This window comes from Copadichromis virginalis, linkage group LG3 (assembly GCF_057382275.1).
Source record: "Copadichromis virginalis isolate Kocher_CV1m ecotype Utaka linkage group LG3, C_Virginalis_male_GT1.1, whole genome shotgun sequence".
Taxonomy (NCBI): Eukaryota; Metazoa; Chordata; class Actinopteri; order Cichliformes; family Cichlidae; genus Copadichromis; species Copadichromis virginalis.
In genome coordinates this window covers 30251772-30277004 of record NC_140620.1, presented here as the reverse complement: position 1 = coordinate 30277004, position 25233 = coordinate 30251772, and the positions used below count along the sequence as shown (strand labels likewise).

Genomic DNA, 25233 nt, shown 5'->3' with positions numbered 1-25233 from the left:
CCTGAATATGGTGGGTTGTTTTTTTGGCTGTAAAACCTGTCTGGTAAGGGTAGCTGCTTTTGTCCTGCTGGCCTTCCTGTACTGTGGGATTGCTTTGGGTGAGGTACAGTGGGGCAAAAAAGTATTTAGTCAGCCACCGATTGTGCAAGTTCCCCCACCTAAAATGATGACAGAGGTCAGTAATTTGCACCAGAGGTACACTTCAACTGTGAGAGACAGAATGTGAAAAAAAAATCCATGAATTCACATGGTAGGATTTGTAAAGAATTTATTCGTAAATCAGGGTGGAAAATAAGTATTTGGTCAATAACAAAAATACAACTCAATACTTTGTAACATAACCTTTGTTGGCAATAACAGAGGTCAAACGTTTACTATAGGTCTTTACCAGGTTTGCACACACAGTAGCTGGTATTTTGGCCCATTCCTCCATGCAGATCTTCTCGAGAGCAGTGATGTTTTGGGGATGTCGCCGAGCAACACGGACTTTCAACTCCCGCCACAGATTTTCTATGGGGTTGAGGTCTGGAGACTGGCTAGGCCACTCCAGGACTTTCAAATGCTTCTTACGGAGCCACTCCTTTGTTGCCCGGGCGGTGTGTTTTGGATCATTGTCATGTTGGAAGACCCAGCCTCGTTTCATCTTCAAAGTTCTCACTGATGGAAGGAGGTTTTGGCTCAAAATCTCACGATACATGGCCCCATTCATTCTGTCCTTAACACGGATCAGTCGTCCTGTCCCCTTGGCAGAAAAACAGCCCCATAGCATGATGTTTCCACCCCCATGCTTCACAGTAGGTATGGTGCTCTTGGGATGCAACTCAATATTCTTCGTCCTCCAAACACGACGAGTTGAGTTTATACCAAAAAGTTCTACTTTGGTTTCATCTGACCACATGACATTCTCCCAATCCTCTGCTGTATCATCCATGTGCTCTCTGGCAAACTTCAGACGGGCCTGGACATGCACTGGCTTCAGCAGCGGAACACGTCTGGCACTGCGGGATTTGATTCCCTGCCGTTGTAGTGTGTTACTGATGTTATACATTGGTCGTATTGTCCAAAGAGACTCTTGTCTTTGGACAATACGGCAAATATTGTCGTCTTAGTGGGTGATGCACAAAAAAAGCAAGTGAGTTGAAGATTACAAGGAGTGGCAAAAGCATACTGATACTAGAGACAGATTAAAATCCATCTAATTACGGGCGCTATAGAGCAAGACATGGTGTAACACACAACTTAGTAGAGCTGCAGAATTCTGAAAAATTCTCTTATAAATGTCACTTTCTGAACTCCTAAAGTTTGCTTAGAGAACAAAATAAGGACTTATTGGGCTGAACCACAGACTACTGTGAGACTTTCTGGTGGAAAGAAGACACCTCACGGCCTGAAGAACCACGCGCCAACGTGATACAGATGAATCGAACTAAGTCTCATCCGACCTAACTGAAACGGCAGGCATGACTGCTGAAGAACTGAAAGCCAACACTAAACCCCCTGCGAGGAGAACTGTCTGAAGTCATAAAAGAGGAACTTAGAGATATTTTCGGAGTTCAGTTTTATCAATACTGAAATACAAGTAGTCAGGTCTGAAATAACTAACACTGCCAGTAACCCCGGTTATTCTGAAGTTTCCTCAAAAATTTCAACAGTATGATTGAGCTCAGGGCTGTGGCTCCTCACTACCAGATATTGCAAAATCTATTTTGTCTCCAGTGCTGCACCAGCTGCTCCCATCTCCACCATCATGGAAACACATCACATCTATCACACAGAGTCTGGATAATAATCTTTCCTTCACTTTCTGTTTGTGAAACAGTCATGAATATATTTTCAGTTCTTCCCTGGACTGTGGATAAAGTGAAGTCCGAGAAAGGTTGCAACATATGCAAAACTGCTGCTTTATCGTCATCCACAATAAATTATTGCAACACATTCCCTCAACTTTGATTCACTAACACTGTGATTCTCCTTCCCACAAATCCTTTGATGCTCATTGGCCCCTCCAGAAATCTTTGGTCCATCAGCGGTCAATTCCCTTCTGCTTGTCTCTGCCCTAGACACATGAACCAGAGCCATTACTTAAACTCCACTTTTTCAGACTGGCATTTGGTCTAACTCTCTAATCATTTTTCTCTGATGCCTATGATACCTTGGATATCTGTAAAGGTGCTTAAAGTTAAACTGAAAGTCAGTTAAAAACCTGACACACACACAGAAAATAAAAAATAAACAAAACTTATTTTTTCTTGTGCAGCACCAAGATTGCCACACAAAGCTTTGCCAGACAGCGATGTTGCTGTTGACGGGGCAGCTGTCCCAACAGAAGATATTACCGTCCCACAACGCAGCACTTCACCATATTGGATCACAATGACAACTAGTCCCTTTGTGTTCCCCACTGTCGCTCCTTGGTTCACAATCCCAGGTGAGAGAAACTAAAATTAACTTCCAGATATAAAGTGTTGACTGTTACTAACTGTGTGTGTTTTACACTTCTAGAGTATTTAACTGTCAGGGAACCTGATGACATTGAGGTGAGTGCATTTTATAAACCAAGGTTTCATGTGTTAAACAGGAATCCTTGAGTAAATACCAAGAGGCGTCCATTTTTTTCATTGGTTTCATTTTGTCTTCTCTATGTGGTCAGTTATAGTAATATATTTTTTAAAAAGTACTGCAAAGTTTCTCTTCACATAAACTTTGGTTCTTGAACCTTGTGTCTTGTAGAAAGCCCAATCTCAAGGTTCTACGTTCTCCACGATCATGTTGACTGGTTTGCCAGAAGGAAACTACAGACAGGAGGATGTCGCCAAGCTGGTGTGGCGTTACTTCCCTGATCAGACTGTTCAGACTCTGTACTACAACATAATCGTTTTATCACTGCAGAGGAGGGTGAGGAATAGACCCAGCAGGCTGATACAGAGAAATTTGCAAATTTAATTCAATTTAATGATTAATATTGAATGTTTCCTCTGCATCATTTTGTCCCCTTTCTTCCTCTCCAGGCCTTTGTGTTTTTTAACAGCTGGGATGCGTGCTGCGATTTCGCCAGAGATTACCTCAAAGATCCAGTTACAGTTGAAGAGCGGAGACGGAGACTAGGAATCCACATTGTTTTACAAGACGTGCATCCTGGTTCAAGTGAGGTATGAAAATGGAGCAATCGGGGGCTGTTAAATCAGGGGCATGCTCCTGTTTCACTGAAACTATTCAGATGCCAATCAAAAAAGATTCCTCCTCTAAGGAGTGAGCACAGCATCATCCTTCTCTGGGCTAATATTAATAGAATGAGACTCAGAATACTTTATTGATCCCTAGGGGGAATTACGTTGGTTACAGTACAAACGGTAACAAAGACAGATAATACAAGAAGTAAGAAATAGCACAATATATACATACATATAAGTCACTTATTGATAAATATCTGAATAAGAAATGGAAAAACTAAAAATATGCATGAATTTCATATCAAGTATTTATTATTATTTTGTCTGTATTTGTTCCTTCCTTTTTGCGACAGCAGCACAAAAGCTGCATGAACTTTATCCACTTTTCTGTTCATAGACGACAGCCCACGTCATTCCACCACCACTTTAAAGTTTCCACAGAGCTTCTTGTGAAGTCAGTCCTGTGTAAACGTTAAAGACCCAGACATAGGTTATGGAGTGTTTCACTGACTATTAAGCAATGCCCTTACTTATTTTGAAACTTCAGTTGCTGCTAACCTTCTAGCTTCAGCGTTTCCCATCTTAAGGTTCCTTGCGGGCTAGCTATTCAGGCCCTTTGTGAGATCTCTCTCCACAGCTACATGTTAAGAGGAATTGAGGTCTGACGACTGTTGCGGAAAGTCACTGAGACTCAAATAGCATCAAATAGTTCCTGGAAAACTTCAGTTATATGTTATGTCGTTACTGTCCTGAAGTATGAATCCTTTGCCACAAAGATGCAAACCAGGATCGAGTTACTTCTCACTTACAGTGGAGTCCAATCTTTATCTTATCAAATGGGGTCAATAGAACATTAAAAACACTCTAACCAGGAGGAGAGTTATTCAATAGTTATTTTACAAACAGAGGATAAGTAATTGATGTGAGCCGCTTTCATCTTCTACTCTTTTCACAGGAGAGCATGTACAGAAGCATGATGAAATGGAGCAGCACTGTAAGTCAGCAGTCACATAAATCTGTCCTGTAAAAGCAGCAGGCTCGGGTCTCCCTGATCTTAACACTGGTTGTTTTTCAGCATGTTCCAGAGTCTGAGTCTCTGGAGGACCGGCTGCTGATTGTGGAGGTCTCCGAGGTGAATGTGGACCTTGTCATGATGATCATGAAAGTGGTGGCTCCCATTGCTGCTTTTGTCAGATTTTTGCCGCTTGCCAACAGGGTACGATTTCATAAACACCTGCAAATTTTTCACGTTTTACATCTGCAAGGCTTGTTATGGTGTCTGCTGCTCTTAAAATGCAGCTTTTTCTGAAAAGTCTTCAGAAGGTTTTAAGCCTTACATTTCACCCGCAAAGCTGGTACAGTTTGGTTCAATTTAAACTGCTTAATAAAATTAAGGGAACACTTGATCAATGTTCCCTCTAAGCTGCGCGCGTGCGCAATTGCGCACTTCTGGCACGGTCTCTGCGCACAGGGTTAGGGTTAGGGTTAGAAAAAACCTAAAAAAAAAAAAACTAACCTGAATTGAAATTAAATTAAAGCTTTAACAATTGTGGTTTGCAGTGTTAGTCAGTAAGTGACTGGCTGCCACCTTATCCCATAGTCCAGCCAATAATGCGATTCACATTCGTATATACGCAGCTAATCAACGTCGCTGACAGGCTATGACAGCGTCCTTATGTGCCAACACCGGTGTTTTAGCTAGCAAAGCGGCGTGGCTGCTGTGGAGTGAAGCCACGTTAATGACAACGTGTACAACCATTGGAGATGTGAGCAGGACAGACGGAACAATTGACGGAAAACGTGTGGACGTTACACCAGTTTTTAAATTGTGTTGATTGGCCACGTAAAACCAGAGTTATGATAAAATATATGCAATGTTTGGTTTTCTTCCTGAATACTACCGTTGTTTATATTTACTGCGGGAAGAAACGGTAAAAACTGCGTTTTATAAGGAAAACATTTGAAAGCACTCTGAGCCTGTGAGCAAAAACAAAACCAAAAAAACCCCACCCTTTCCTATTGGTGGAAAAATGTACCATCTAGACCAATCAAAAAAATGATATGGCAACATGGCATTTAGTTGGTTAGGAAGGGGGATGTTTTGGAGTGGCACAAAAAATTTGTTTGGCATCAAATTTGATGCAGAACAGCTGATTGTTCTGTAAATAGTTTGAAATGTTTGTTTAAAAGAAGCCTGGACTGCATTTTGGGGTAAACAGCTGCAAAAACCTTTGTTTGCATAACTCAGTTACTTTGTGAAGAACTATATAATTAATTGCCCAACATTGGTCATTATATACTGTATTTTGCAGTCAGAGAGTTACAGGACTCTCTACCAGACCACAGACTCATAATACAAGTCAGAGCTTTATAATCTAACAAAAAAGAAAGTTGTTTTCAAAAAGTTATTTTTACTTCCAATAGCGTTAACATACTACACAGATCATGAACACGATTTCTTTTCTAATTTTCATTATAAGTGGGTTAAAGCAGTTAATTAAAAGTAGTCTAACATAAATGTAAATGCTGTAATTTGACTATTTTTAATAAACCATGTAACTTGGATGGATTCGTTGCTGGCGTGACCACAGTGCACACGTCTGCTGTTGCTCACAGTGGTCCAAGGGACCGTTCATGGAATTTGTGCATTCGCTCAGACACATGAAAAATTAGAGGGAACATTGCACTTCATCATTGCAGAATAACAGTCAGTTAGAATTCAGAGAACTTCAGTTTGGCTTTAGCAGTCCTTCTCCTTGTACAAAGTAGAGGATACCTGCTGAATGGTCATTGCTCTTCTATGGCCCTGTCATGAACCAAGCAGCCAGGAACACACAGGCACAAATGTAATCTTCAAAAAATGTGTTTTATTATACCCCAAAAGGACAAGATGATTACAAAAATTCAAAATTTTTAGTGATCCGAGCCGAAAGAACCGGTTCTCTAAAAAGAGTTGGAAATCCCATCACTACAAACCATTATAACACACCATCTCCTAATATTTTCTCCACACTGTTGAGGCCGCACTGTTAGACACGGCAGATCTTCTTGTGACTGCCATTCAGGAGGAGCTGGACTGCCTATGCAACCTGAGTGAGCTGCATGCCCAATTCCACCAACAGTGAAAATCAGAAAAAATTCAATCAGGGAGGATAAAGAGAGCAATAAGTGGTTAACATGGAAAATGAAGACATTAAAAAAGTTTAAGTGGTGTAACTTTCTTATACTGTGATGATCAAGTGGTTTTTAAACTATGTTTTTAAGTTTATCTTATTTTATTCTGTTTCCAGCTTTAAGCAAGACTTTTAACATTGAGAAACATTTTAAATGAGTCTGAAGGAGACTTTGTTTTTTTAACACTAGTTCAGCAAGTTTTAATATTCAGACAGTCCCTGCAGCAGGCAATCTGAATTTTACATGCCTTTGCAAATACTGGTGAAGGACTGCCTGAAATGCACTAAGTTCTCAACCAAGTGATAATCTTATGACCTGTCCAGCCTTTCGTCCTGGCCCATCTAGCAGGGAAGATGCCTGCAGTTTGAGGCAGCACTAAGTTATTCTTTTATTGTTTCTTGCTCAGTGGTTTTATTCTCTAATCAAAAACTTTACAAAAGTATAGAAATATGTTTGCGCTTATTTTCCATTTGCAAGTTTGAAACATCAAGATTTTTTTGTTCTTTTAACAAAATGTTGTACTATCGTAGAGGGCAGTAAAGAAACTCGCCAGGACCTCTGTCCTGTTACTTTCACAAATTGGGCCTGTAGCGCACCCTTTGAGTACCACTGTGTTGCTCAAATATCCTCAGGAAGAAAACAATTGTACTGTCACTGATGTAATATCTTTCTGTTTTCTCAGATATGCATTGAGATGGCTGAACCTGGTGGATTAACACAGGTGATGGAGAGCAATGTCACCAAGGACTATTTATCTTCTTGGTAAGTGTGTCCCACAATCAGAAGTGAGACAAAGAGGAAATTGATTTTAGACTGTGTGTTTTTTTTCTTTAAAGTGTCTTCATGCTTGTCTGACCTTGTGCTTTTTTCTCTCCTCTTCATAGGAGTAAAGTCGGACGTATTGAGTCGTGAGTATCTTTCATTTTCAGGTTTAATGGCAGAGTCAAAACAGTCATGATGACTGCTACACTCCTCAAGGTTGTGCTATAGTAAACAGTTCCCAAAGATCCAGAAAGAGAAGAGTGTGATTTAGACATAAGCAACTCTAGATTAGAAATTTGAAATGGAATTTCTTATTTCACATTAACATTTTGTGACAACGAACCTCTTTTCATAGTAACCTACTGGCATCTTTGCTTTTAAATTCAGTTTGAAGAGTCTGAAACAGCGTCTGCAAGACTCGGGTGAGAACACACTTAACCTCGAACTGGAAACCGAGAAGGCCGCAGAATCGACCGCTGTCCCGCAGCCAAGTGAGCAAGGCCAGAAAGCAGCAGTGAAGGAAGAGGGGCCACCACAAACTTTGGTCACTACTCCTGATGCAAACGCCGCCCCCGCCGCTTCTAGCACTGCTCCTTCAGCAACAAGCCCAGTCAAGTCTGAGGAAAAAGACTCAAAACTTCATCGCATCAACGAGGACCTTTTCATGGCCATTACAGCGGCGCTTCGTGAGCATAGACAGGGTCGAGAAAGTAGGGCACAGAGCAAGGAAAGAGAGGTAACACTTTAAATTTCACTGTGTTGTCCCAAAATATCTTAAGACACTAAAAGCCTTATGTTGGAGATCACATATGAGCATTGTATAGTAGTACACTGTTGATTGTTGCGGTAAAGCTGCAGGCTGTATGAATAATTAATGCTGATAATAATAACAATAATGTATACTTTATTGATCCCCCTGGGGAAATTACTCTCTTTGCATTTGACCCGTTCACTCAGTGAAGCAGTGGGCAGCCACTAAGCAGGCGTACCTTGCTCAGAGTAGCCGTTTAGTGGATTTGAACCCCCGACCTTCCGATCACGGGGAAAGTGTTTTCGAAGTCTGTATTTCACATAAGTAGTAGACTGGCAGTTTACGTCTGTGACACCTGATCAGCCGAAGGCAGAGCAGAGAAGGAGATTACTCACTCCCCATTGTGACAGGCGGAGATACTGTCCACTATACTAATGAGGAAGATACCATTTTTAGATTTGCATTATTTCTGGAACAGATAAATTAAAGCGAAGGTCATCACTACATATAGTCTTATTTATTTTTTGCAAGCTTGTGTATGTCCAATTTTTGGCGTCACCACTCATTAAACACCTTTCAGGCTATATTTTAGGTGTTTATCAAAACCAGCACAGAATAATACGAAATTAATTCAGTAAAATTTTTTTCTTATCTTCATTTCCAGAGCAAAATCAGCAGCCCTAGTAGGGCACAGGATGAAGACGCACCAAACGAAAAGGTAAAAGTTCATCAGACCCACGAGGATTTCTCTTGTGGGTGGTGGGGGTGGGCGGCTGGGCTAACTCAAACGCTTAATCACTCTGAGAATATTGGTCATGTGGTTACTGGTCATATAGGAGGTTTTTGTGGACAGAGGGACATTTGTTGATAGTTACACTCTGATTACAGGGTAAGGTGTTTCATGGCTCCACAGACTGTTTTTGGTTTTTCCATCTAGGTTCAAGTTGATAATTTAAAGAAGAAAGTTTCTTCAGAGAGCCGCCCTTTTGGTGAGCTGGATTTCAATGTGGACGACTTTGTCACTGTTGATGAAATTAACGATGACGCAGCAGACGCAGACCCCAATGGTGAAAGCTCCTCTTCAACTAAGCCAAAGTCCACAGAGAATGCAGAAAGTCAAAGTTCAGCTGCATCTCCTGCTTCCAAACGAACCTCAGCAGGGTCCTCCAAAGACTCCAGCAGCTCAGCCTCTCCCTCATCCAAGCCCACGAAATTTTCTGAGAAAAGCAGTTCAACCTCATCACTACGAAAAAGTAAAGACTCATTTGAATCCACCAAACCCGAATCCTCTGTGAGTGTCAGTAAGCCTGTTTCCTTTTCTGGTGAGAAAACACAGCCAAGCAAACCTCCAGACAAATTGACGCATTCTTTGTCCTCGGGTTATAGGACCCGTTCAAAAATGGCATCAACCGCTGCTGCAGAGCTAACAGAGGAGAGTGCAGCAACAAAGTCTGACCTCAAAGTGTCAGCAAAGGAAAATCAAACTAAAATGGAAACATCATCAGAGACACAGCCACCTGCAGAGGGAGAGGGATTAGGGATGAAGAGCCAAACACAGACTCTGGAGACTGAATGTAAGAATGACGCACACAAAGAGTCAAAGAAAAGCAAAGAAGATGGGGAAAAAGACAATGCGGGGAAATATCCACAGGAGGAGGAGGATGATGGTGAAAGTTACCAGATCCTTGATTCGATCGACGAGCCAACAGATGAACAGATAGATGAAGACTCAAACCAAGAGACTAAAACAGAGTCATCAGGGCCTGAGCAAACCCAGAGTTCGCATGAGGGGGAAAGTCAGGTCTTGAACAGCATTGATGATAAAGGCTCAGAGGAGTCCAGTAAAACAGAAACGGATGCTCCTCTCTATGTGATAGACAACGTTAGTGAAGACCAAGCCAGTACAGTCCAAGCGGACAGTCATCTGGTCAAAGATGAAGTTGCCACAGCAAAGCAGCTGTCTGAGGAAAAGATTCAAGAACCAGATGCAGCTGATAAAAAAGAAGGGTTGGATCCAAGCATGAACCAAACTCCAAGGTCCAGTGGAGATGGAAAAGAAATGAATGAGGAGATGCTCTCAGAAAAATCAAGCAAAGCTTCCAAAGCATTTTGCCAAACTCTAAATAATGAAAAACAAGAAAACAAAGGCAGTTCAGCAGATGTTACTAAACAGAAAGCCTCTGAGAAGTTAGATTCAGTCAATGATCACACCAGAGGAGAAGATGACGAGAAGAAACTTAATACTTCGAAAGCAGTCACTGAAGGAACTGAAGAAGAGGAAGAAGCTTACCAGGTAATTGATTCTGTGGAAGAAGAGCCACCGACCACAGAGACCCAGGCAGAGGCTGAGAACAAGGAGGAAAAAACCAAGAAAGACGTTGAAGTGGCTAAACAAGCTGAAAGACCAACAAGGAGGGGTAGACCGAGAACAAGAACATCTAAAAGAGAGGAGAAAGAGACACAGGAGGAGATGATCTTTGAGGTAGTGGATTCTGTTGAAGATGAATTTGTTCAAGATGTCTCCACCACAGAGAGGCCTGGTAGAAGGAGGTCGGCCAGAGGAAACAAAGACAATAAAAAGACGCCAACTTCCACAGTTACATGTATAAAAACCGTCAGGGAAGAGGAATCTACGTCCGAGATCCTAGACTCAGTGGAGGGTAAGGCTGCCATGAACGAACCAACCATCACAACAAGGTCAACCAGAGGAGGAAGAGAAACTGAAGAAGACGTCTCAAAAAAAGACAAGACACCAACGAGAAGGAGGCCGACACCTGCCAGAGATTCTCAGGAACCAAACAAGGAGGAACCTCAGCAGACTCAAGTGAAAGAGAGCACACCAACAAAGAAGAGCGAGGAGAATGCCACCTTTACAATAGTAGACCCAGTGCAGGATGAAGTTATTAAGGATGAACGGGCCAAAACTCCGGAAAAAAGAAGAAGGGGAAGACCAAAGAAGGATACTAAAGTAACTAAAAAACAAGCTGCCTTAAAGAATGCTGCATCTAGTAAAGTGGCTGATGAGGAGGAGGCCATTTATCAGATTGTTTACTTGGTTGAGGATGAGACGGCTGACAATGAGCCTTTGAAAGACCAGAGTACAGAAGAGCCAACAGTGCCTAAAGACGATAAAGACTCAGCATCGCCAAAAAATGCAGATGATGAGGAGGTGGTCGATAAAGAGGAGTGTTTGGATCACACTGCTGAGGTTAGTGATGCTCTATCTACTGAAGACGAGTCTGGTACAGCAACGAAGGAAGAGAAGCCAAAAACAGATACTAAAGAGGCCACTGGGTCCCAAAGTGAGGCTGCTGCACCAGAAGAAAAGACAAATCTGGAGGAAGACACCCTGGAGCTGGTCACTCTGGATGAGGTGGGAGCAGATGATGCTGGGGAGGAAAGAGCAGTGGAGGGTCAGGACTGGAGCAGGGAGATCACCAAGGGAGAACCTGCAGAGCTCATCACTCTGGATGAGATTGTTGAAGAAGAAGAAGAGGAGGAGGGGGAAAAGGCAGAGGAAAGCACAGTGGAGCCCCGCCCACCAACACAGGAGAGCCAATCGGTGGAGGCCGCAGACATAGAGGTAATGTTGAGATTTATTTGAGCATCTTTGTTTCCTCTTTAGTAAAAACAGAAAACTCGATGGTCGTGATTTCGTGTCTTTGTTTTTAGACTTTTGCGACAGCAGCTGAGGTAAAAGAGGAAGCAGAGAAGACATCAGGATCTGCTAAACGCAAACATGATGAAACAGGTCAGTTTCATTCTCCATCCATCCATTTTTTTAACTGCTTGTTCGAGTTCGGGTCGTGGGGGCAGTCGGAAGTTCAGACTTCCCTGATAGCCTCATTGCTGGATCTGCCCTATCCTCCCAATAGGACATCAAATGACCTTGAACAAGAAAGCCTGCTCTGCTGTTCAGAACTGAAGAAATGTAAACCAAAGCACCTAGGAGTCTCCCAGGAGGCATCCTAGTCACACACTCAAACCACCACCTCAACAGAGTTTGATTTGCACGGTCAGATTTTGTGGAGGAGAAGCGAATGTGTACAGCATAGTTTTTGTTGGCAGGGCTCTAGAGTGCGTCACAAATGTGACCAAATTTTTCAATGGTGCGACTAAAATAAACCTTAGGTCACACCGGTGCGACCAGCTGTTCGAGTAACAAAAAAAAAAAGTCTCTGCAACTCTGAAAGTCCAGATATTCCTGTAGTCTTTAGTACATGTTTGAAAGTGCAGGTGGATAGAGAGAGTTGAGTATCTTGAATTAAGCGATATTGATTCATTAAATCCTGAATAGAGTTTTAAATATAAATGTATTTTGCCAGAAACACCAGAATCTCGGGTTAAAGCTCACAAAACTATTTCAACAACCACCAAACAGCAAACGAGAGCAGAGAAACTGATTCCACACAAAGATGTAAACACAGAGCGGACCCGACACATCAGAATCAGCTTTCTCTTTCTCGGCTTTCTCACCCAACGGCCTGTACACGGACACACCGTCGGGCTGAAAGCCGACAGCTCACTGATTCTGATGCGTTGGTGGGTCTGCGCTTTGTGTTTGTCTTTTTTTTTTTCTTGATTCTGAGTAGCAGGTTTTAGGGCTGAACGATTATGGAAAATAATCTAATTGCGATTTTTTGCCCCAATATTGCGATTGCGATGCGATATGCGATTATTTTTTAAGGTCTTTGTCTTCTGTATTATTAAACAAAGACAAGCAATACATCATATAGTATGGCCAATACTATATTACATTAATTTTAAACTGTTCTTTCCTGGAAGACAGACCTCTGTTATGATGACATGAGGTGATGCATGAATTGATGACTGACATTTTTATTTAACTTCTTCAATCACAACAGTATATTTGAACATACACAATAGTTTATTTTTAGCTTACAAACATCTGAGCATAAAGTGCTGACAAGGAACCCTGGTGTAAACATTAAAATGAAAGTCAGTACAATGTGCAGATTGCAGAAATATACATAAACAAAATCAGTGGCTTTACCACACTCAGTTTTTCGACATCTGTGAACTACTAGACAGTCATTAAATTAAAAAATAATATTAAATAAATAAAACTAATAAATAAAAAATACACACATCTTACTGATCTCTGCAGTCAGTAACATTACACATAAAGTGCAAACATAATAGCAATTGTATAAACACACACACAAACACGCCTTTAAAATTTAAAGGCGTGAAATTGGACGGTCTAGTTCTGATTAGCGTCACCGCTGTCTCGGTGGAGTTTAATAAACTCGGCCGTCTGCTTCTTGCTATCTAAAATATAACCAGACACTGGTGTAAATTCTCGACTGTCTCATACTTCTGTTTAATAAGTTTTCTGTTTGACGTTTAGTCAGCTGTGTGAAAACCAAGGAGGAACCCACCCGGGGGATTAATAAAGTTTTATTTTATCTAATCTAATAACTTTAATCTCAGCCAAACCGATTTACTCACGAACAAACAAAACACTGAAAAAAGCCCAACAATAACATTTTTAGGTTGTCTAAGTGACTTATATATTACGTTTAACCCGAGCAGCGAAACTCCGTGGTGATCTGAAAATGATGTGCCGGGAGTTGTGCCGTTCTCGGCCGCATCAGTAACCCTCGAGCTCCCGGCTAGCTGTCGAGCTGGTGGGTAGCAGACGCCTCTGAAAACGTCGAAGCACTTTTGCAAATATGGGATATCTTGATAAACCGAGCAGATATTTGATGTTTACACAACTACTTTCTCGCCTGAAAATATGTTAAAAGTTTATTTTGTGACCCTGAAAGATTAGTATGAGTAATTTTAAAACTTAGTAGCGGCCGCCATTGCTGGAAACTGGAGTTTGGCTGGGCCGCGCTATGAATTCTGGGATATGGTAGTAATTTGGACAGCCTTCGGCGCGTCGCTGTGACGTAATCGGTCTACAAATGCGGCCTCAGGAGGATGCAGCCCATGAATTTGGACATGTCCAGAGTATAATCGCAGCCTTTGCGGTTAGAAAATTGCACTTGATCATGTCGCGATATTATCGCAAATGCGATATATCGTTCAGCCCTAGCAGGTTTTGTCTCTCTCAGACCAAAATTCACTGATCCAGCAGCAAAAGAAGCAGCAAACTGCGCTTCACATTTGATAAACATCGTCATGAATTCCCTCTGACATTAGGGCTGTTCGATATAACGATATATATCGGATGACGATATAAAAACATCTATCGTTTCATTTTACGCTATCGTTTGTTTCGTGGTGTCGCAAAATAAACGGTTTATGGTAATATTTTTTAATATTTCTCTTATATTTATCTGCTATAAAAAGCCAGGCCAGGAAAATTTCCTTCATGTCATAGAAATCAGTGATGATACCCAGCCCTAGTGAGTAGCCTAGGCCCAATAGAAGTGGATGTAGCTGTGGGTAATGAGAAAAGATGAAAAGAACTATTGATAACTTTTTTGTTAAGTCCTGATCCGTCTGAAATTCATAGCCAGTGCTCTGACACAGAGCCATCAACCTCTGAACGCTGAAAAAGCACAATGTATCCAGAAAACACATATGTCGTGATGAATGCACTGCGCAAGTGTCCCCTCTCGCCACTGCCTTTCAGCGGCAGGCAGCAGCAAACAGGTCGTCAGAGGAGGCTGATGTGATGATTAAGTTTAATATTGTCTACAATATTGCCAAAGAGTGCCAAAGCACTTTAAGCACAAACACAAAATTGTTAGTTAATCATTTACAAATCAATATTGTCTTTATGGACATCAATTTCCCCCCCAAAACTATACTTCAGCAATGAGCAGGGCAGTGTTGGAAGGAAATTGAATGCAAAACAATAACCAATATGCACATACAGGTAGAAATCTACAGGACTACATTTCCAAAATAAGAAATCCTTGGCTAAAGGCCACACTAGGTGTTTGGAAAATGGTGGCAAAAGAAAATAAGCTGCAGAAGAATATAAAAATATTAAAATGGTGTGCATATGATTCGGAATTTACACCAAATCATGTAGACCCTAGTTTTAAAAACTGGATAGGTAAAGGAATTACATTCATATGCGGTATTGTAAAGGAAGATGAAATTGTGAGTTTCCAAACTTTAAAGCAAACATTTCATTTAGAAAACCAAAACCACTATAGATACTTACAGTTAAGAAACTTTTATACTCGAAACATTAAAAACCAAATACCTACTACAGCGAGGCCATTTATCCAACTCTTTTTAAATGCTCATAAGTCAGAAATTAGGAAAGGTGTAATCTCACAAATATACAAAAGTCTTCATGATCTCAGCAATTATTCAACCAAGTATATAAAAGAAAGATGGGAGAAAGAGGGAGGTCTGGTGATTACAGAAGAGGAATGGCAAAACATTTGTTCTTTTCATTGGAGAAGAACAAAATCACATATTTGGAAGTTCAGCTAGAAAGGTTTTGCTTGTTTTTTCATTACCCCAGCTTTAAAGGCGCATTATGATGATGGAAGTTGTGAATGTTGGAGGAACTGTGGCTACGAAACCTCACACCACTACCATATAATTTCGGTTTGTAAGAATATTAAGAATTACTGGATAGACGTCCATACAGTGATGCAAAACACATTTAGTACATATTTACACTTTGATTTCAAATCCATATTTTTAGAATACATACCCTCAGACATAAAGGGTATGGATAAATACTTACTTTGTGTGCTGCTAGCTGCAAATAAAAAGGCACTGACCAAAAGGTTCCACCAACATTAAACAGCTGTATTGATGTAACTTTGGAGATTCATAATATGGAAAAGATTACTTATTTTAGTGAATTTTGAGTATGAGAAATATGTAAAACACTGGGGAAAATGGCTCCACTGTGTGAGTTCCATAAGGCCAGATATCATTGATATTCATCACTGAAGGAATGGCTGTTTAAATATTTGTTTATTTTGTTTGTTTGTTTATAATAACGTACTAATCAGCTACTTAGTGTGTTGGCTTTTCAATTGCCATCTCTCTGGATGTATATAGTTACAAACTGTATCTAGTGGCATTTGATTAAAGCATTTATTCAATACATTTCGTATATAGTTTCAGTTAGGTTGTTACACATATGAGAGTGGCTTCTATCTGCTAAGAGGTCATGAGTTTAGTTGGCGAGGGGAGACAGAATGCATTTGAGGTCGAGACACACATACACACATACACACACATACAGTGGGGCAAAAAAGTATTTAGTCAGCCACCGATTGTGCAAGTTCCCCCACTTAAAATGATGACAGAGGTCAGTAATTTGCACCAGAGGTACACTTCAACTGTGAGAGACAGAATGTGAAAAAGAAATCCATGAATTCACATGGTAGGATTTGTAAAGAATTTATTTGTAAATCAGGGTGGAAAATAAGTATTTGGTCACCTCAAACATGGAAAATCTCTGGCTCTCACAGACCTGTAACGTCTTCTGTAAGACGCTTTTCTGTCCCCCACTCGTTACCTGTATGAATGGCACCTGTTTGAACTCATCATCTGTATAAAAGACACCTGTCCACAGCCTCAAACAGTCAGACTCCAAACTCCGCCATGGCCAAGACCAAAGAGCTTTCGAAGGACACCAGGAAAAGTATCGTAGACCTGCACCAGACTGGGAAGAGTGAATCTACAATAGGCAAGCAGCTTGGTGTGAAAAAATCAACTGTGGGAGCAATCATCAGAAAATGGAAAACATACAAGACCACTGATAATCTCCCACGATCTGGGGCTCCACGCAAGATCTCATCCCGTGGGGTCAAAATGATGATGAGAACGGTGAGCAAAGATCCCAGAACCACACGGGGGGACCTGGTGAATGACCTGCAGAGAGCTGGGACCAAAGTAACAAAGGTCACCATCAGTAACACACTACAACGGCAGGGAATCAAATCCCGCAGTGCCAGACGTGTTCCGCTGCTGAAGCCAGTGCATGTCCAGGCCCGTCTAAAGTTTGCCAGAGAGCACATGGATGATACAGCAGAGGATTGGGAGAATGTCATGTGGTCAGATGAAACCAAAGTAGAACTTTTTGGTATAAACTCAACTCGTCGTGTTTGGAGGACGAAGAATACCGAGTTGCATCCCAAGAACACCCTACCTACTGTGAAGCATGGGGGTGGAAACATCATGCTATGGGGCTGTTGTTCTGCCAAGGGGACAGGACGACTGATCCGTGTTAAGGACAGAATGAATGGGGCCATGTATCGTGAGATTTTGAGCCAAAACCTCCTTCCATCAGTGAGAACTTTGAAGATGAAACGAGGCTGGGTCTTCCAACATGACAATGATCCAAAACACACCGCCCGGGCAACAAAGGAGTGGCTCCGTAAGAAGCATTTGAAAGTCCTGGAGTGGCCTAGCCAGTCTCCAGACCTCAACCCCATAGAAAATCTGTGGCGGGAGTTGAAAGTCCGTGTTGCTCGGCGACAGCCCCAAAACATCACTGCTCTCGAGAAGATCTGCATGGAGGAATGGGCCAAAATACCAGCTACTGTGTGTGCAAACCTGGTAAAGACCTATAGTAAACATTTGACCTCTGTTATTGCCAACAAAGGTTATGTTACAAAGTATTGAGTTGTATTTTTGTTATTGACCAAATACTTATTTTCCACCCTGATTTACGAATAAATTCTTTACAAATCCTACCATGTGAATTCATGGATTTTTTTTTTCCACATTCTGTCTCTCACAGTTGAAGTGTACCTCTGGTGCAAATTACTGACCTCTGTCATCATTTTAAGTGGGGGAACTTGCACAATCGGTGGCTGACTAAATACTTTTTTGCCCCACTGTAGTAGGTAGTAGGGCTGCACGATTTTGCATAAAATGAGAATCACGATTTTTTGGCTTAGAATTGAGATCACGATTCTCTCACGATTTTCTTTTCCAATATAAATATTTATTGCACTTATTAACTGCACATCAACTTCGTAACAGTTGAAACTGAACATAAAAACAATAAATAAACATAAAAACAACAATTGTCTCACGTTTTGTTGTTGCCGCAAAATGTTGTACTGTTTGAAATTCCGTCTCCACTGTTGCACGACACTGCGTGTATAGAGCAGGTAGTGCAACAATAGAAAAATAGTTGCGGGACGGCACTGTGTAGCGTTTGTCTAGGGTGTTGATCATTTTCCTAAATCCCTCGTTTTGCACAGTGTTGATGGGAGCCATATCTTTGGTCAGGTGATAAGTGATAGCCTCCGTAATTTCTTTGTGCCTGCGGGAGTTCGACGGGTATAGGGAAGCGCTGTATAAGGTTCCCGTTATTGATGTTTGGGTGGTTGACTGGGACGGATTTTCTCCTGTCACTTTCTCGTCATCCCTGACGTTCTCTCCGTTGTTTTTTCCTTTTTTCCTTGCTAATTTTAGCATCACACGGCACAGCTTCTATATCACGTGGTATAAGGCTCCGCCCTTGTCATTTGTTGAGCAGGAAGAGTGAGCGCTTGTTTTCACGCAGATTACGTCCCGGATTAAAATGCGGTACAGTCGTCGTCGTCTTTTTTTTTTCTTTTTCTTTTTTTAATCGTTGCCATTTGGAAATGAGATCGCACATAAGTATGAATCGAGATCGCGGTTTTCTAACGATTAATCGTGCAGCCCTAGTAGGTAGACTCATTTCTAGGTAAGAGTTCATGCCTAGTTTGCAAGCTTGTAACCGCATTTTGTGCCTGCATAAGTGACAGTTTGTTGCAGGACGTGCGTCTGATGTTCCAGAGATAAGCAAGAGCAAGAAGATCTACAGGAAGCACCTGGCGTGGAGACGGAGACAATGTTCTTTTCAAATGAGTCAAAAGTCATTAACAGAACATATGTGGTTCCGAAACTTATGCATGTGTTGTATCTGCTTGACGCAAGAGGGGGCGCAATAATACCCTGATGATATAATACAACGCCTTGTGTATTGTTAGGAGGAGATCTATGCTGATTGTGTGACAGTGTTCATCTTCCCACGCGTGTGTTCATTAAAATCATTGTTTGACCTAACCCTCCTGGACCAGTGTTGTGTTGTACCCCTCCTCAATATCTGAAACAGTAACACTGTACACATGTTTCTTTGTTTGTGTGTTTTGTTTTTTCCTTTTCTTTCTCTGTTTTTTCATACCTGCATGAAGGAAAACTACTTGAAGTGATGGCGGTCATCCAGACAACTGTACATATGAGTCTTAGAACAAAGGAAGCCATCAAATATTGTACATTTTATTTTATGCATAACTTCAATAAACACTTAAATAAAAAAGCAAAAAAAGTGTACATGTCAAACTGCAGTGTTAAGTGAGGCGCTTGAAAAATTTGGGTGTGCCTAACTAAGGTAGTCATCTACCTTGCTAAGAATTGTCTCATTCAACTAGTTCAACTTCAAGAAAAGCATTTAGATTAAACTTAAACCTATATCATCCCTTAGGAGAAACAGGAAACTTTATGCTTGACAGAAATATTGTTTTATTTAAATGGAGATTTTCCCACATCGCCCTCTTAGAAGACAGCATTTAACTTGGGTATATTTCAACACAAAATGAAAGTTTTTACTGTCAATACTGCCTGTGACCTCTGATTTCTTGTTTTAGAGGAGAGTTTCAATTTTGTGATGGTGGACGAGGTGGGAGAGACTGTGAAGAAGGAGGCGGTAATTGCCAGGACAAGAGGTCGACCCAGGAAGAGAACCAAGCAGACCCCGGGTCAGTGTTGGGAAGGTTACTTTTAAAATGTATTCTGTTAAGTTACTCAGTGTGAGTAACGTATTCTGAATACTTTGGATTACTTAGTATACTGTCATTGCTTTTCACAACTACATGAATGTAGCAATCACATCCTGCAAATTCCTGTTTGTTCTTGGCTTGTAAGCCCAAATCTGACTGAATAGACAATATATTTACTGTAGGGGAGAAAAGACTTACAGTGGGGCAAAAAAGTATTTAGTCAGCAACTGATTGTGTAAGTTCCCCCACCTAAAATGATGACAGAGGTCAGTAATTTGCACCAGAGGTACACTTCAACTGTGAGAGACAGAATGTGAAAAAAATCCATGTATTCACATGGTAGGATTTGTAAAGAATTTATTTGTAAATTAGGGTGGAAAATAAGTATTTGGCCACCTCAAACATGGAAAATCTCTGGCTCTCACAGACCTGTAACGTCTTCTGTAAGACGCTTTTCTGTCCCCCACTCGTTACCTGTATGAATGGCACCTGTTTGAACTCATCATCTGTATAAAAGACACCTGTCCACAGCCTCAAACAGTCAGACTCCAAACTCCGCCATGGCCAAGACCAAAGAGCTTTCGAAGGACACCAGGAAAAGTATTGTAGACCTGCACCAGACTGGGAAGAGTGAATCTACAATAGGCAAGCAGCTTGGTGTGAAAACATCAACTGTGGGAGCAATCATCAGAAAATGGAAGACATACAAGACCACTGATAATCTCCCTCGATCTGGGGCTCCACGCAAGATCTCATCCCATGGGGTCAAAATGATCACCAGAACGGTGAGCAAAGATCCCAGAACCACACGGGGGGACCTGGTGAATGACCTGCAGAGAGCTGGGACCAAAGTAACAAAGGTCACCATCAGTAACACACTACAACGGCAGGGAATCAAATCCCGCAGTGCCAGACGTGTTCCGCTGCTGAAGCCAGTGCATGTCCAGGCCCGTCTGAAGTTTGCCAGAGAGCACATGGATGATACAGCAGAGGATTGGGAGAATGTCATGTGGTCAGGTGAAACCAAAGTAGAACTTTTTGGTATAAACTCAACTCGTCGTGTTTGGAGGACGAAGAATACCGAGTTGCATCCCAAGAACACCCTACCTACTGTGAAGCATGGGGGTGGAAACATCATGCTATGGGGCTGTTGTTCTGCCAAGGGGACAGGACGACTGATCCGTGTTAAGGACAGAATGAATGGGGCCATGTATCGTGAGATTTTGAGCCAAAACCTCCTTCCATCAGTGAGAACTTTGAAGATGAAACGAGGCTGGGTCTTCCAACATGACAATGATCCAAAACACACCGCCCGGGCAACAAAGGAGTGGCTCCGTAAGAAGCATTTGAAAGTCCTGGAGTGGCCTAGCCAGTCTCCAGACCTCAACCCCATAGAAAATCTGTGGCGGGAGTTGAAAGTCCGTGTTGCTCGGCGACAGCCCCAAAACATCACTGCTCTCGAGAAGATCTGCATGGAGGAATGGGCCAAAATACCAGCTACTGTGTGTGCAAACCTGGTAAAGACCTATAGTAAACGTTTGACCTCTGTTATTGCCAACAAAGGTTATGTTACAAAGTATTGAGTTAGAGCTGGGCGATATATCGAGTTTTTAAAAAATATCGATATATTTTTATACGAGATATAAGATGTGACAATATCCTTTATATTGATATAGTCTGTTACGTTATAATTATACTTGTGGAGCCGCAAGTTTGCGTCTCTTTCCTCCACTTTCGTCTTTACAACGTTACTCGGCCTCGCCTCTCCTTCACTGAACACAACTCCCCTCCTCCCCCATCGCTTCACCTGCAGGAAGCGACAAGATCAACACGGCAAATCTCCGTTAACGAGTTACTGCGCGCATCGACCCGTGCGTGGGGCTGGACGCCGTCAACGTGTTAGCTAGCTAACCACGCTAACGAGCTAACCACGCTAATGCCATGCAGCCCAGAGGTGCTGCACGGACTAAAATCCTTTCATTTTCTCAAAAGTTGACAGCGCGCCTTATGTATGAATTCTGGTTGTGCTTGATGGCCGCGAACTGATTTTATGCTGAACACGGTGCTCAGCAATCTGTCAAAAAATGTTTTAGTACGACTTTGGTAAGCTACGGAGCTGCACCGCTTGATGGATTGTCGGAGCATTATGGCTGAGCCTCGCGGAGTGATACGTACGTGCTTCAACGTAATATTACCTTACTGTGTTTAGGGACCATAAATAGCACCTGTTAAGAGACGTGGTTGCACAATTGTGAGCTTTTTGTTATGCACAAAAACAACATTGTTGTCTTTTATTTATGGAGCATTATTATTTAATAAATGCTCATAATTTATTTTTGAGTAAATTTTATGTACATCTGCTCTATGTTAATAAAAGTGCCTGTGTGACATCTGGGACACAGCTTTGTCTAAGAACTCTCTTTTTGTTCTTACTTTATGGCTTTAAAAAAATATATTGAGATATATATCTTATATCGCCATCCAGCTAAAAAATATCGAGATATGAATTTTGGGTCATATTGCCCAGCCCTATATTGAGTTGTATTTTTGTTATTGACCAAATACTTATTTTCCACCCTGATTTATGAATAAATTCTTTACAAATCCTACCATGTGAATTCATGGATTTTCTTTTTCACATTCTGTCTCTCACAGTTGAAGTGTACCTCTGGTGCAAATTACTGACCTCTGTCATCATTTTAGGTGGGGGAACTTGTACAATCGGTGGCTGACTAAATACTTTTTTGCCCCACTGTATGTTAACATAAGATAAGATGTTTGCTCGGTGGCGAGTAGCCTTCCGTAATAGTAATAAGTCACGTAGATACTGAAGTGGCACATAACCCAGGAAGCTACCACAACTAAAGCAAGGTAGTTGCAGCAGGCTAACGTTAGTTTTTTAAAAAGAACTTCCAGATGTTTCTTTAGGTTGGAGCCTTTAGACCAGGAGTGTCAAACTCAATTGCACAGGAGACCAAACATCAAGGCACACTTTAGGTCGCGGGCCAAACAAGATAAACATTTGTTGAACACTAAAACAATGTTTTTTAAACATGAATATGAATTAAAAACAGACAGGAATATTATTCCAGATTAAATAAACTTAAAAAAAAAACAACTTTAATTTTAAATATTTTGCTCTCCATAAAAACATATCCTGTCAAAATTCTGCAAGTTAGAAATATGAACATGCTGCCAAAACCCCAGAAAAAATAAATGAAAGCATTCACAAGGTTGGAGCCGCATGTAGACGGAGCTGGGGCGTTGCTTCAGGAATGGAACTAATAACCCGAGGGCCATTCAGTGTCGTAATTTTCCATGCTGTACAGTGCAGCGAGGAATGCCCAGACCTCTACATTGGAGAGACCAAACAGCCACTTCACAAGCGCATGGCACAACATAGAAGAGCCACCTCCACAGGACAAGACTCAGCAGTCCATCTGCATCTTAAGGATAAAGGACACTCTTTCGAGGATGCCAATGTTCACATTTTGGACAGAGAGGACAAATGGTTTGAAAGAGGAGTGAAAGAAGCCATCTATGTCCACTGTGAGCGACCATCTTTGAACAGAGGCGGTGGTTTACGACACCAACTCTCTGCCATCTATAATCCAGTTTTGAGATCCCTTCCCAGACGCCTTAACGCCCACTCACATCCTGGGCCATCTGATCTCAGGAATTCACATGATAAGGTGGGGCCAGGTTTCACAATGAACTCACCCGAAACTCTGGCTGATTGGGGCCCACACCCAGTTTCACACCTTGGCTCAGGCGATTAGAGGATCATCAGGGGGTCCTTTTGTCCCTCTGTGGGGGGATACTCCCACTAGGTTTATATCTGGGACTCTCCACCATTTGACCTTAGAACTGAAGAAGCTTCTCGGATGAGAGGTGAAACGTCTCTTAACTTAAAGAAGTCCAGACGCTTTTCTTTGCAAGTCACTTGAAATGCCTTCACCGCATCATACATGTCATGTCCATGAACTGACAGGTTTCCTTGCTGAGCTCAAAACCTCTATTGAGAACTTTTCCCCAACTCAGTCAGCGGACCTCTGTATGATGAGGAATGTCGGCAAACTCTGAATCTATTTCCCACATAAAAGACTGAAACTGACGGTGATTTAAACTTTTAGCTCAGATAAAATTTACGGTTTGTGTTACGGTGATCATTACATGCTCCATTTTTGGGACTTTACCACACAGCCTTTCCTGGTGTGTGATATGCTGTCAACTCACCGGTACATTTCTCCTCCTGCATCAGCATCCTGCTGATTAGTCTGCTTTTTTCACCGCACAACACCAGCGCTCCATCTGTTGTAAGTCCAACAAGTTTGTCCCAGGGCAGTTTCACTTTGACATACGTTTCTGCTCAGACTCACATTTGCCAAAATCTGCGTTTTGTCTGGACACAAGATGTTGCACACCTTCATCATGAAGCTCTTCAGAGTGCAAGGCTGATGTGGCTTTCTCCTCTGATGCAATAAAACTTGCTTTCACAACAGCTTCACTTTGTGATTTTGCTCTGGTGAAAAAAGTCTGCTGAAATGTCAGATTCTTCTTTAGCTCTTCTACTTTCTGTAGTTTCTGCTCTGCATTTAGGTTTTTCAGCTTATCCTGACGTTTTGTCTCGTAGTGCCGTCTTAAATTAAATTCCTTAATTACAGCCACATTAGCTCCACTAATAAGACACACGGGTTTACCAGCATGTCTGTAAACATATATTCAGTCACCCACCGGCGCTGAAAGGCTCTGCTTTCAGAATCAACTTTCCATCTCTTGTGCTGTCTCCAGGTCGTGTAACTGGCGCACATACACAGGACACTTACATTAGACCCTCTCATTGTGTGTTTTGTTTGGGTTTCCAGCAATGTACCAAAAGTAGAGAGGGCCTAACATATGAAACAGAAAAATACGGCAGTTTAATCCATTTATTTCAATAAATTATCACCTATTTAAGGAGTAACTATAATGGAATACAGTTACTCATATTTTGTATTTTAAATGCATAACATCCGTACATATATTCTCCAGTGGCTGGCATCTGGGATAAAGTCGTGTCAGAGCTCTGAGACATGAAGCTTAATTAATGTTTTTTTTCCTCCCACAGTGAGAAAATCTGCTAGAGGGAAACCAGGGAGCACAAAAGAGACGGAAGAGGAGGAAACAACAGAACCACTGCCTCCAGCTTCTGTTAATCCCACTTTATCACAGGACCGAGACTCATCTGCGCCACCAGGTGACGGCCAGGCGGAGAGCCAGAGGACTGAAGAGGAAGCAGAGACCCAGCCTGATGCTGCACCTGCCCCTGCTGGACAGCAGCCAGAGTCTAAGTGTCCTGATAAGGAGACAGAGGAGGGAGAGGAGAAGGATGGATGGAGCACGGTTGGCATTAAAGGTACAAAGAGCTGCTTTAAATCAACAAACTGCATCACTCTGACAGCGAAAACACAGTAAACTGAATATTAAAAGAAAAATTGTATAGCCTGCTTCTGTTAGCCTACTAATAGCTTTGAGATGCATTTCCACTACCTTGTGGTGGTGGTAATATGTTTTGTGGTTGGTGCTAAGGGCCCCAGTGTGTGCCAAGAATATATCCCACACCATCATCCGCCTGAAATTTTGATACAAAGCAGGATGGATCCAAGCTTTCTGACCCTGCCTGTTA

At 41.8% G+C, this 25233-nt stretch overlaps 1 protein-coding gene across 3 annotated transcripts in view; it reads left to right on the top strand.

The window, feature by feature from the left end:
* The window catches only part of LOC146714035 (uncharacterized), a 61673-nt gene that overhangs the window by 28145 nt on the left and 8295 nt on the right, over positions 1-25233 (top strand). For 2 of the 3 annotated variants that reach the window (XM_085450627.1, XM_085450626.1), the window contains 14 exons: positions 2258-2428; positions 2503-2537; positions 2731-2895; positions 3009-3149; positions 4126-4164; positions 4246-4386; positions 7027-7106; positions 7229-7252; positions 7494-7842; positions 8522-8575; positions 8795-11440; positions 11530-11608; positions 19437-19547; positions 24676-24963. In XM_085450627.1, coding sequence (XP_085306753.1) covers positions 2258-2428; positions 2503-2537; positions 2731-2895; positions 3009-3149; positions 4126-4164; positions 4246-4386; positions 7027-7106; positions 7229-7252; positions 7494-7842; positions 8522-8575; positions 8795-11440; positions 11530-11608; positions 19437-19547; positions 24676-24963 — 4323 coding nt within the window. The remainder of the gene's footprint in view (positions 1-2257; positions 2429-2502; positions 2538-2730; positions 2896-3008; positions 3150-4125; positions 4165-4245; positions 4387-7026; positions 7107-7228; positions 7253-7493; positions 7843-8521; positions 8576-8794; positions 11441-11529; positions 11609-19436; positions 19548-24675; positions 24964-25233) is intronic. The other variant, XM_085450625.1, reaches the window with a different exon arrangement.